At 41.0% G+C, this 12601-nt stretch overlaps 1 protein-coding gene across 4 annotated transcripts in view; it reads right to left on the bottom strand.

Moving 5' to 3' along the window:
* The window catches only part of LOC111835855 (dachshund homolog 2-like), a 155613-nt gene that overhangs the window by 72352 nt on the left and 70660 nt on the right, over positions 1 to 12601 (bottom strand). For all 4 annotated transcript variants that reach the window (XM_023796570.2, XM_023796569.2, XM_072717127.1 and 1 more), the window contains exon 2: positions 6881 to 6996. In XM_023796570.2, the coding sequence (XP_023652338.2) occupies positions 6881 to 6996 (116 nt within the window). The remainder of the gene's footprint in view (positions 1 to 6880; positions 6997 to 12601) is intronic.

Raw genomic sequence — 12601 nt, forward strand, 5'->3', positions numbered from 1 at the left:
TTAATTAATTACATGTGTCATTTACAATTATTTCACTATTTATTTAATTTTGGCACTATCACCACATCATGAATTAATTTTATCTGTCACTGCAGGTCGTCAACCGAGAGTAACATCTGATTGGTTACCCTGTACAGCAAGTCAAAACAAATAGATCTCAGATAATGGATCGGTACGGGACCCGTCAACATACTCCGAGACAATAGATGGCAGTATTTGTTTTCACATTGCTACCTATAATAATCAAGAAGAAGAAGAATTTCGCAACGGCCTTAATTGAGCGATATAGGTAGGGGTGTCACTACCGAAAATGTTACATCTACCGAAAATGTAACTTCCGCTACTACGCATGCGCACACTTGCGACTTCTGGAAGAAGGCGTGCTATTTTTATGGCATCGCGTCACATTTCATCGTCTGTTGATTTTTTATGATAATGTCGACAGCGAGAGGAAAGAGAATTAACCGGATAATGATGGAGTCCTTCGACTTTAAAAGATTTTATTTCGCATAGGCCTTTAATACCTAATGTGCTTCAGAAGGAGCGACGTAAAATACAGGGTATGGCCATCAATTTTAGTCAAAGGTGACATTAATTTAATGTTACCATTATGTACTACTCCCAGTTCGATGTGCTGTGAAGTTTCTTAAACTAAGCCTCCTTTTTTCTCCTTAGTCATTTCTTTTCTTAATTGTATCAGTGTAATTACCACACACTCGTGTCAGTTAAGCGGCAGCTGTGTCTTGTGGTGCTAAATGAAGCAAATTATATTTGTTTCTGACAGACGACCGATTGTTTTATCTTGGGCCAAACCGCACAACTTAAACATTGTTTATGTTCTGCAAATAAAAGTTCTTAACTATTATTTTGGAGTGACTTTTTTTTTTTTATAGAAAATGCTGTACATATATCACAGCCCCTTGATAAGCAATATGGGTACACGAGATTGATATATACCCCAATTTTATTACGATTTCTAAAGAAAAGGCATCTATTCAGCAATACCAATTGAGAAAGTGTAAGATTACTGTCCGGCACTAAAAGCAACGCGCACACAGATGCAAATATTACAATCGGCAAAGCAATATGGTTTAAATACCACAATAAAGTGACGGCTGAACTATAAATATAAACATCAATGACCCATCTCACAATACGTGACCAATGAATGATGATACACGACATCCATGCCCTGAATCACGGTCTGCCGCACAAAGTGAATACATGCGCAGTATTGGGCCTGGTCCATGATTGGTAGCGCCATGTTGGAAATGACACAGCTTCAGACCCAAACAATTGGCTGCACAAGATCCAGATAAATCATTGTTTGTCCCGCCTACTGACTTTGATGGGTCACACTGACAGATAAAATTAATTCATGATGTGGTGAAAGTGCCAAAATTTAATAAATAGTGAAATAATTGTAAATGACACATGTAATTAATTAATAATGATTTTATTTCTAATGGTAGATAATAATTTCCCATTTTAAACAATTCATGGCACATTTAATTCATTAATTATTGGTGTATTTATTTATTTAATTTTGGCACTCTTAGCCCTCCATAATACACAAAGCAAAGAAATGGTGTGTTATGATAAGCATGGGATTATCAGAGATGACGTCACCCTGGTGCCTCTCCTCTCTGTAATGCAATATCACCTCTGATATTTTCATACAGTGGATAGATGGAAATGTCCCTGAGTGGAACTAGTTGTCACCGTGACAAATGTTCCAGGCTGGAGGAAGAGACCAGAGATTGTCTGTAAAAAAAGTGATTGAGCATTGCTACAGTTTCCAGTGCTGAGAAGATTCATTTTCCATTACCTGGAGGGTGAAACCAGGCTGTATTATAGTCAATGGGCAGGTAAAGTAAAGAAAGTTAACCTCCTTTTATGTATAAAACACAAACTTTTCCTAGTGTTTAAAACATTAATTTCCATTAAATTCTTAGCCTTTTCATACCTGCCCTTCTGTCTTTTCTGTCATAGTGTGACAATCAGAACAGATCAGTGAGAAGCACTCAACAAAGGAATATTGCTGTTTGTTAGTACCTGCAAATGGGGGCTATTCACATTTCCTGCCATATCTGGTAACTGCTCACACAGTCAGAGTCACAGTGATATAGGGCCTGTTCTGGGAAACCAGGAAAGAATATCCCTTATGCTGGAAGGACTCATTGGAAACCTCGAGCCGCTCTGCGGCTTGGTAATTTACTCAGTGCACTGCAATACTTAGGACTGAAGAGGGCGCCTTTTGTCTGGTTTCAGGGTCACAAAGTTGCCTAGTAAGCGTTGGTCTGGCATGGTAACACGATGCCAGAGATCTGAGAGAACAGGCTCAGATGGGAACAGGCTTATTGATTGAAATGACTGACAGCAGGGCATTTAAAAACAAATCCACCTTAAATCAATAAATGGATGTGTGGTTAGAATTCTCTATGTTCAAGGAATTACTACTGAACATCACTGTACATAATACCTCTGTAAACATAACGTCTGAAAGTGAAAAACATTTACCCATCATAAAGTCGAAATATTGTAACACGGACCATTGTAACCTGGGGAGCGTCTGTACATCTTAAAGAAAGACATTCAGGTTTGATGAACTCACCCCATAATACGAGGCTAGCCATAGATACGTGACATTTAGCGTCCATAGTAGCCTGGGTTGTCTTTATCATCACTTTAACTTAAAATTATTTTGCTTAATTTACTTTCTAATCTCGTCCCCAAAATGTGATAAAAACCTGTTATTTTGATATTGCAGGGTCCATTTTTCAGTCCCCACAAGGAGAAATTCAGTTTTATAAAAATCTGCAATCAAAAAATGAAAAGTGTCAAAAGTCTTATATTTAGTTTGGTTACTTACAGTTAAGGTTAGGGCTGGGTAAGGGTTAATGTTGTCATTTAATTAGGGTTTTTTCCATCGAAATGAATGGACAATCGCCATAAACATATGAGTACAAATGTGTCTGTGTATCTGTATTCATATCACTTATGATGTCATTGAGATCTAGAGGCGCTTATGAAGTTCCTGATAGTTGTGAGGACCCACTATGAGGCAGCAGGGTTGGGTGGGGTTGAGGGCGGCCCACACACTGGAGCGTTCTGTGTGACCTCTGTGTAACTCTGGCCTTGTCCTAGGCTCATTTCTGTACTGGCTGATTAATTTGGACAAGGTTCTCACCCATCCATCCAACCGCTTATCCTATCCCGGAAGCAATGGGCACGAGGCAAAGAACAACCCCGGACGGGGTGCAAGCCTATCATAGGACACACTCACACACCCACATGCACAATTTCAGCAACTCCAATTAGCCTCAGCATGTCTTTAGACTGTGGGGGGGAAACCGGAATATCCGGAGAAAACACCACGACGAAACAGGGAGAACATGCAAAATCCACACACATGTAACTCAGGCAGAGAACCCAGGTCCCAGAGGTGTGAGGCAACAGTGCTAACTACTGCGCCACCATTCCGCCCAGTCCTCACCCCATTTTACAAATTTGAAATCCAGATTATACTAGCGCAATTGCCTCCTTTGATGTAGAAAAAGTACAGAAAGGAGCATCTGCATCTTTCCAATATATTGTGTACTGCGAGCTGGACTTTATTAACCTGATAGACATTTCTATGCATGCTGTGTCTTGCTAACTAGCTGAGCAAGCAGAAAAATATCTAATTACGACCCACACTGTCAAACATGATAAAACATAAACATCCTTTCTTTCCATTATTTAAGACGTGTCAAGGATTGAACAGGAGTCTGTCTTCCTAAATATCACAAGATAACACACTTCACTTTACACAAAAATATGTCTCAGAAGAATAAAGTGGTGGTGATTGAATGCTTCAAATAAATTAGCCCTGAAGTGTGACTGAAGTGTGAAAATGAACAGAAACTAACACTCCAAAAAGACATCAGGTAATTTCAGTACAAAGTGACTTCACCCAAAGGATCCTTTTACAGTATGATACTGTACATGTAGGCCCTGAAGCTCAGTAAGACAGCCCTCTCGACAGTAACATGTGGAGCCAGCAGGGTGTGACTGGGAAAGAGGAAATAATCCACTTATCCACACTTCCTACTATGCTACACTATATTTCACTGACATGCCCTCACCACTCAAACCAGCAGAATCTTGAAATGGAGCCCACTCTCCAGGCACAGGGCCTGGTTGCGTTAAGGTTACAAGTTCAAGGCCCTACTGTTCACAGAAGCACAAAATACAAAATAAAGCTGCTGCAGATACCAACACTATCTGCTCTGGCTCAACAAGACAGTTTTAGAGGATGTGCACTTGTAGTTAAACGGTTGCTCAATTAAAAATGACTGATTTTATTTCTGACCCTAGTACTTCATCAGAATTGAAAAAAAACAATTCAAAATAACTTAGATAGGTGCAAAAACAACAGTGATATCATTGAATTATTGGCTATCCAACAATTCACCAGTACTACACACTGCTGCTGGGCTGATATTGGCTGTGATTATGTCATATGACTACCCACATACCAGCCAATGAATATTAACAGCCTGCCGCACAGTCCACACAAAAGACACAATTCTGTATTCTGGGGACCCCCATGTTAAAACATATAACATGTTATAACATGTTTGTCATGGCCCGATCATCCGCTCCTCTCGTGTGCCACGCCCCCTCATTAACCCCATGTGGATTCCCCGTGTTTATCAGCTGTTTCCGGTTACTGTCATTAGTGCAATGTATTTAGTCCGCGTTTCAGTTTGTTTCCCCATTGTAATGTTATCTCGTGTTTGCCAGCTCCTTTTGTTGCTGTTCCCATTAAACCCCGTATTTGGCATGACTTTTTGCTTTATCAGTATTAAATACCACATCCCACATACCCATCTTTAGAAATGTTCACCACATAAGCTGTAGTGGCAAATTAAAAATCACACCCTCTTGAAGAGCCAGGAAAATGTTTTTATGTTGATTGACATGCAGACAATGAAAATCATGCACCTCTCATGCATTGCTGTAAAAGATATTTACATGGACCTTTACAGGACAAGTTACCACTGGATTACAAACATCATGTATAAAAAATCATTACCCTGAGATGGGCAGAGGGCGAAGATTGCCTAGAAGAGGGAGAAGGGCAGGGGAAAAGCCCGACCATGTACCAGTAATTGATTTTTGATGGCAAGGAGTACAACCCAGCCTGTCTTTTACTAAAGAAAGTAAGATACCAAAAGCCCCAAGTCTCATATTTGTCCTGCTGGTTAATCTTTATTGGGGGTGAAACGGCTGTTTTCGGTGTTTGCTCCTTTCAACCAGCCGCCGATAAACCCCCCATGGCACCCTCCAGCCCAGGCTGTTCTCAATAGGCGCAAATCAAAGTCACCTCCCACCGAGTCCCCTTTTCACCTGTGTCCCCCATCTCTCCATCACTGCAGAGCAAGCTAAAGCTCACTTCCCTGCGACACCCTGAGTGACAGCGTGCATAATGTGTCTGCTACCGAGAGCCATACAGCAACACAAGCCACGGAAACCAAGGTGCCGGCTGCCTTCCCTGCTCTGTGACACGCTTCAGCTCAAGGGTGGAGGTATTGATAGAAGAGCATAATATGTCCCCTGTGAATACATGGAAGGTGCTGTTTCTGTATTTACACTCCCAGAAAAGCACTTTTACAAAGCAAACAAAACTCGTACAGGAGAAATTCTGATGGTTGTTAGTCTGTCAAAATCTGCTTCAGATATAGAATAGAAAACGGTGCAAATGTGATAAGAACAGGCCACTTCAATCTGTCCCGAAAGCAGAGTTTTGTATATATTTCCTGTTTGTTTTGGTCTGCCTGAAATGAAACATAGTTTGTGATACTTTCCAGACCCTAGCAAGCTCTCTGAGATGCTTAGTAAAAAAGTATGTGTTCAAGGAACGCATGTATGCATGGCTTGGCATTGATTTCATATTCAAATTCAGCAATCCCCCCTATGGTACAATACCTGGCAGTAAGACATACACATAGCAGCATATGGAGGGGAATGACACTGAGAGGGCACTCTGTGAACAGATGAGACATTCTTCATGCTTTCTTTTATCCCCAAAGATTTTTTAAGCAACAGTGTGCTGAGAATATCAGTGTTATTGAAGTACACTTATACCACGACACTGCTGAATTCTTGACTCTGAAGGGTGTTCATTAATTTCCTATGACCACACACTTAGTGTCAGCCAGGCAAATAACAGTAGTAAATCAATTCATGATTATAATCTTTAATTCTAACTGACATCACTTAAAATTTCAAACGTAGAACGCTATTTAAAAACAACAGAAATTATAAACAACTATAAGACAACAATCATGCTTCACGCTGAGGACCAAGACCTGTGGTCAGTGATTAAATACTAAATTGATTTAACAATGTAATGCACTAGCAAAGTTATATTTACTCAGCTTTTACTGCATTAACTCACTTTTACCACAGTTACTACACATTTGCTTTACACTCTTTTACCTAAGGACTGGTCTTTTGACTTAGCAATGGTCAATTTCAATCAAACAACTGGCTTATCGTCTTAGCAACAGACAATTCCGAATTAACAGCAGTTTGAATAATATCTAAGCAAGATGTTTAACAGTAGTTTTACTAATAAATGCTTTTGGCTTGTAAACATACAAATAATGTCTTTAGGTACAAATGTGTAAGCCAAACCATGGTATAATGGGTAAATGCACTCCAAGTCATGCATTTAAAATGCACTCAGCATGGTGTTGGCCGGTTCTTGTTGTGCATTAATCCATACATAAATTTCTTTAGGTCTTGTAAGTGCTACCACCTTATAACTATCAGTAAATAACCTCTTGCCTCCTGTGGGATTTCAAGTTGGACTCTACCAAAAGGTACATACCTGTGGGGGGAAGAAGGCCTGGGGGCAGCAAGCCGTTCATGCTGTGGGGCAGAAGCCTAGGGGTGTCCTGCATGGAAACCCCCAAGGAGCGTTTCGGGGGGCGGCCTGGCCGGGAGCTGAGGGGGGGAGACAAAGGGGACAATGTTGGAGCACTGTTCCACAACCTTTACTCTATGCATGAATGCAGTGATCACAGTCACTGTTAGTCTTAACAAAGCAGCAGAGCTGTCACTATCTATTATGTTAGCAATGAAGTAATCTACCAAATTTGATGATTTATCAGATAATCGTTCCTATTAAATACATATACATAAAAAAATATATTTATATATTATACATAGCAATTGTGAGGTGGCATGGTGGCGCAGTGGTTAGGACTGTGACCCCACACTTCTGGAACCAGGGTTTGAGTCTCTTCTATGGCTCCAGGTGTGTGTGTTTACAATTTCTCCTCATGTCACTGTGGGGTTTTCTCCAGGTGCTTTGGTTTCCCCCACAGTCCAAAAACATACAGAGAATAATTGGAGCTGCCAATGCGCCCATAGGTGTGTGTGTGTGACTGAATGGTGTTTGTGCCCTATCCTAGGTTGTTCCCTGCCTTGTACCCCTAGGCTCCAGACCTAGGGCTGCACGATTTGGGGAAAATATCGAATCGCGATTTTTCTGACAAATTTCGATTACGATTTGATTTGCGATTTAATTTTTTTTATGTCAAGCTTCAGTTCAGTATTCAGTGTGTAGTAATTTTAAAACATATGACGCAGCATGAGATACCATCAGTATTAACCGGTCTACATTCTAATGCAAGGATGAAAATTTAAAGATATGATGTGTCAAGTTAAATAAAGTAATAATGAAAACAATTGCAGCAAAAAGAAAAATAGCGATCTTGCAGGTAAGGCTTATTACCCTCCTAATAACACTAGAACCGCCTTTTCCCACGCCAGTGAACAAACAAGAACTACTTCGGTGTATGCAGCCCTTTTTGTTTGCGCTGTTGTGTTGTTAGCTGCTGTTTTTAACAGTAATAACACTCAAAAAACAGCTAGTGGCTGTTCTGTCCTGAAACCGTAAAGCTGGAAATTTTTAAACGTAGTATGCATTTTATAAAATGTTGAATAAATAGAAGTCGTTATTGGTGATTTCATGTTGGTCGAAGTTTCCGCTTTTTAACAACTGTATATGGTTATTTTCTATACAAATCAATTCAGGTTAAACAAAAATTGTACGTGTTCATGTTTGCAAACTCTTTCAGAATCTCACGCAAGAAATCTTCCAGCAAATCTATATTCCATTCTGAACTTAAAATTAGCTGCATCAAAAATGGCAGTTTGCAAACCCTACAGGCTATTTACAAGGTAATAAAACTTACATACATGCAAATGTGTGTGCAGAACAGAGAACAGAAAATCTCACTCCATGCAGCTGACCAAAGTTGACAACCCTGCATTTTATTTTAAATGAGAAGTAAAATGCAGTTTTCGACTGAAGCAGCTTATCATTCCTTTGCTTTGTTACTCGACAAATACAAAACGAATGATTAAACATTATATGCGTCTCTTTTTGTATGTTTTCTAAATAAGACCGCGTGCCCATACCCAACTGTAATAGCGATTAAAGCGATTGTGGGATTAATCTTTGGAAACACTTAAATTTAATAAGCACAAAAACATATGACACAAACACGACTGTATTGTGGGTTTTACGGCTTTTTTGGAGGTCACCGACTCCGCTGCTGTGAGAATTACTGACTGTCTCGTTGTTTTGATGGGTTAGCGGTATACTAATGCTATTGCCTATTAACAAAAACCAAAGGTATGATACGCTGAAGTATATTGCCGCTGGTGTTTAAATGAGCTCGCCGGTTCTATTGATGATAGGACTTTTCTGAAACAATCTCGGACCACGAAACAGGAAGGCAATTCACTTACAGCTCAGTAGCGTAATCAGTATTTTTCCGCACCGCGAATGTAACATTTTCCTTGGGTTTCAAGTGTTTGCTGTTTGTGGGCCTATACGCCTTCTTGGGCCACTTCTGATTGGTGAGCATGACTGGCACGCGAGAAGCACGGCGCTTGTGATTGGTGAGAATGACTGTCACACAGGGAGCACGGCATGAATTTGTAAAACTATTCTCACAGCAGTTTTAAACCCTGGGTCCGACGTGCTGTATAATGTACAGTAAAACCGGTCTAAGTCGACACTAGCGGGACCAGCTTAAAAGTGACGACTTAGAGAATTGACGAGACACTTTGGCGACTTTTATGTCTATCTCGTCGTTTTGTCGACTAGTAAATATAACTCGCCATTTTGCCGACTTATAAAGTCGACACTTCAGCGACTTATGTCTATCTCGCCGTTTTGCCGACTAGTAAATATAACACTATATACCTCTACTCATCACGGTAGAAACCTGCGCCGGACGGATTTTTCAGTCCCGCTCCCGCAAAAAATATATATTATTTTTTCCCGCTCCCGCCCGCAGTATTCAAGTTTTGTCCCGCTCCCGCCCGCAAAATACCGCAGGTAAACAAATAAGTAGTTTTATTTTTACCGCTTCTTCCCGCTACTCTGTTATTTGTTTCACTTGCTTCCCTTTTGAGTATATATAAAAAAGAAACGGAAAATAAACAAATATGTTTCGTTTTATTTTAGTTTAATTAAATGGAATGATGAACATGGACACGAACGAGGAGCTTTTCAGAACATGCCATCCCGTCCAAGCACCAGGCTGATTACTTCTTGGGGTGTCCGGTTACGTCCCACGGCACTCAGAGCGCGGCAATTGTAGTTTCTGTAGACGATTCGCCTATAAATTGTTATTATTTTAATTTAGTCGTTCTTGTTGCTTTTGTGCAGTAGATAAATGAGTATTTGTTTTTAATAAATTAATTTTAAGATAATTACATTTTGCGGGAGTCCCGCGATTGATTCTATTCTCCCGCAACCCACACATACATGAGGACCTTACCGCCCGCACCCGCATTCACCCATCAAATCTTGTCCCGCGCCGCACTCGGTTTCTACATTGCCGTGGTGATAAGTAGGCGGCGGGAATGCAGCGATTGGGGTGTCGACTTACAGGTAGGAAAATCCATTCATTTGTGTTGTTCGGGACCGGGATTTAGGTGACGACTAAGGGAATTTGACGATTTACAAGCGGCGACTTACACAAGAAATTTTAAAGGAAACATCATTAGGAAAAATCGGGACTTTTGCTTGAGCGTCGACTTGTGCCCATTGACGAGTTACAAGCGGGCGACTTAGACCAGTTTTACTGTATATCCTAAATCGCGATTTTTGCGACTTGCTAATCTGAAATCGATAATCGTGCAGCCCTATCCAGACCCCTGTGACCCAGGATAAGTTAAGCAGTTATAGAAAATTAATGGATATAGCAAATGGTACAGAGCAGGAAGTAACCCTAGATGGGGGTGCTGGTCCATCACAGGATGCCTGCATGCTCTGCATGCTGTCACTTTAGGCCTGCAGTCCAATTCACTTACTTTGCATGTTTTTAGACTGTGGGAGCAAACCAGATGATCTGCTGTAAACCACCCCACTAATGGAGTGAACAGGCAAACTCCGCATGTGCACAAAGTGGCCTATGCAGGGACAGCATCACTCACTGCACCACCAGCCTGCACAATGTGCAGTGTTAATATTGACACTGCATGTTATGTGCATGAAATCATCACAGGATCAGAGGAGCTGCTTGTAGGGGATTCACGAACCACAGCGCAGCCCCAGATTACAGAGCAGAACCCCAAAACATGCCTCCTATCCTGCCTCTGGGGGGCACTTTCACGGCCCCTTCATACTACCATCACTACAAGTCGCACTGTGAAATAAAGCTCAGAGCAGGCTTTTGTTGTCTTGTGATCCAGCAGGCTATTAGTCTATACAGAGTGGAATGCTCCCAGATTATTAAACTGAACTGCACCTGACCTCCGGCAGTGGAAACCCCAAACTTACTTATGGGAGTTGCTGAGGTTCTGACCACCGACCAAAGTGATTAGTACCTTTTCACTAACCCAGTTAAAAGATGAGAATAGAACAGACATCACCAATCAGCATTCACTTTATTTGTTGTTATTCCACAGTGTGTCCATTATCATTATTTATGAAGAGAAACATACACTTGAATCAGGTCTGTTGTCCCAGGGGTTCAAATGGGTAAATTGTTCCCATCCCTGGCCCAGGGGGTCCCAAGAGAGGTCCAGCTGAGAGGGGTTGTGTGTCATGGGGAGTCTGGGAGGGGGGTCTCCCTTAATTTATGAGGGCAACAAATTTAGTATTTTTATTTCTATTTAGCATTTAGCTGTAGGAAGATGCTTTGTGTATGCGCTGCATGTTCTACATGTGTCACATGGGTTCCCTTTGGGCACTCTGTGTTCTTCCAAAGACATGTGGTCAAACTAACTGTCTCTAGGTTGTGTGCATTGTATGACTCTGTCTGTGAGTATAGACATGTGTGTGCCCTGTCATGCACTGGCATCCTGTCCAGGGTACCCCACCATGAGCCTGACAAGACGAGTTGATTGATGGATGGATGGATGGATGGATGAAGCAACTTTATTTTATTAGTTTTCTCGGTACCACTTTACAATAAGGCTCCCTTTTGCCACTCAATAAATAAGTAACTCAATAAAAAGAAAACTGTTATAACTTGTTTAAAATTCTCTTTTAATAATTTACAAAGTGTTACAACATAATTAATAATCAGATTATAAACCATTCATAAACTCTTTATATGGGTAGTCTTATTGTAAAGTAGCACCATTTTGTCTACCCAAAGTAAGGCCGCAAAATGTTTAAAGACCCTACTGAAAAATTGCTATCTTAAAGTGTTGCTTGGCTCTTGCCAGCAATTTGCTCTATAGGATGGCACCCCTTCATTGGAGTCTCTTCTGTTCAGAAGTTATTTATAAAGTTAAACAGCAGGTGGTGTACTGGTTAAAGCTATGGCAAAGGCTACTGGAATAAACCCCAGGAGAGATCCTGCTGCATGTGACCTTGAGCAGATACTTAACCTCAAATCTCTCCGGTGATCACATCCCGCTATATAAACAACTAGGTCACCTTAGATAAAAGTTCCATCATATGTAAGACACTGTGAGCATTTTTAGCAATGCTAGGAGCCTGCTGGTCACTTGTACGCCTCTCTTCCATCTGTGGCAGACAACAGTAGACCATGGGAAGGAGAAGAAGCTGCAGGAGCATGTGCCCATTAGTCCGTGTAATTAAGCTTTCGTTAACCACAGGGAACACAATGAGGAAAAGACAGACACAAATGGGAGCAAACACTCTGCAGCTAGCATTTATCACAGCTATACTCCATACTGTTAGCTTTAGCGTAGCTTTCTCAAATCGACTTCACCATGGAACACAAGACCAAAAGCGTTTCAACTACAGCCTATAATTAAATAATTTCCTGTTGTTGAACAGGGGGCTGGGTCTTCCTCGAGTGCTGAAGTAACCTGGCCTTCTGTTCAGAAACAATCAGTGCCTAATATTCCCATTGTTTGCCGATTTCAAGATGGAAATTATTCCAAAAGTCAGGGGAGGTCTGAGAGGTCAACTTCTGAAAATAGGCCTGTATCTTTAACACACATAGATGTTTGAAAGAAGTTAATTTCATTTTTGCTGGCCATCTGTTTTTGGGCTCTTGAAAGCCATATCACCTCAACTATAATGTTACCAATGTGCAACATCATTGTA

This window comes from Paramormyrops kingsleyae, chromosome 10, assembly GCF_048594095.1.
Source record: "Paramormyrops kingsleyae isolate MSU_618 chromosome 10, PKINGS_0.4, whole genome shotgun sequence".
Taxonomy (NCBI): domain Eukaryota; kingdom Metazoa; phylum Chordata; class Actinopteri; order Osteoglossiformes; family Mormyridae; genus Paramormyrops; species Paramormyrops kingsleyae.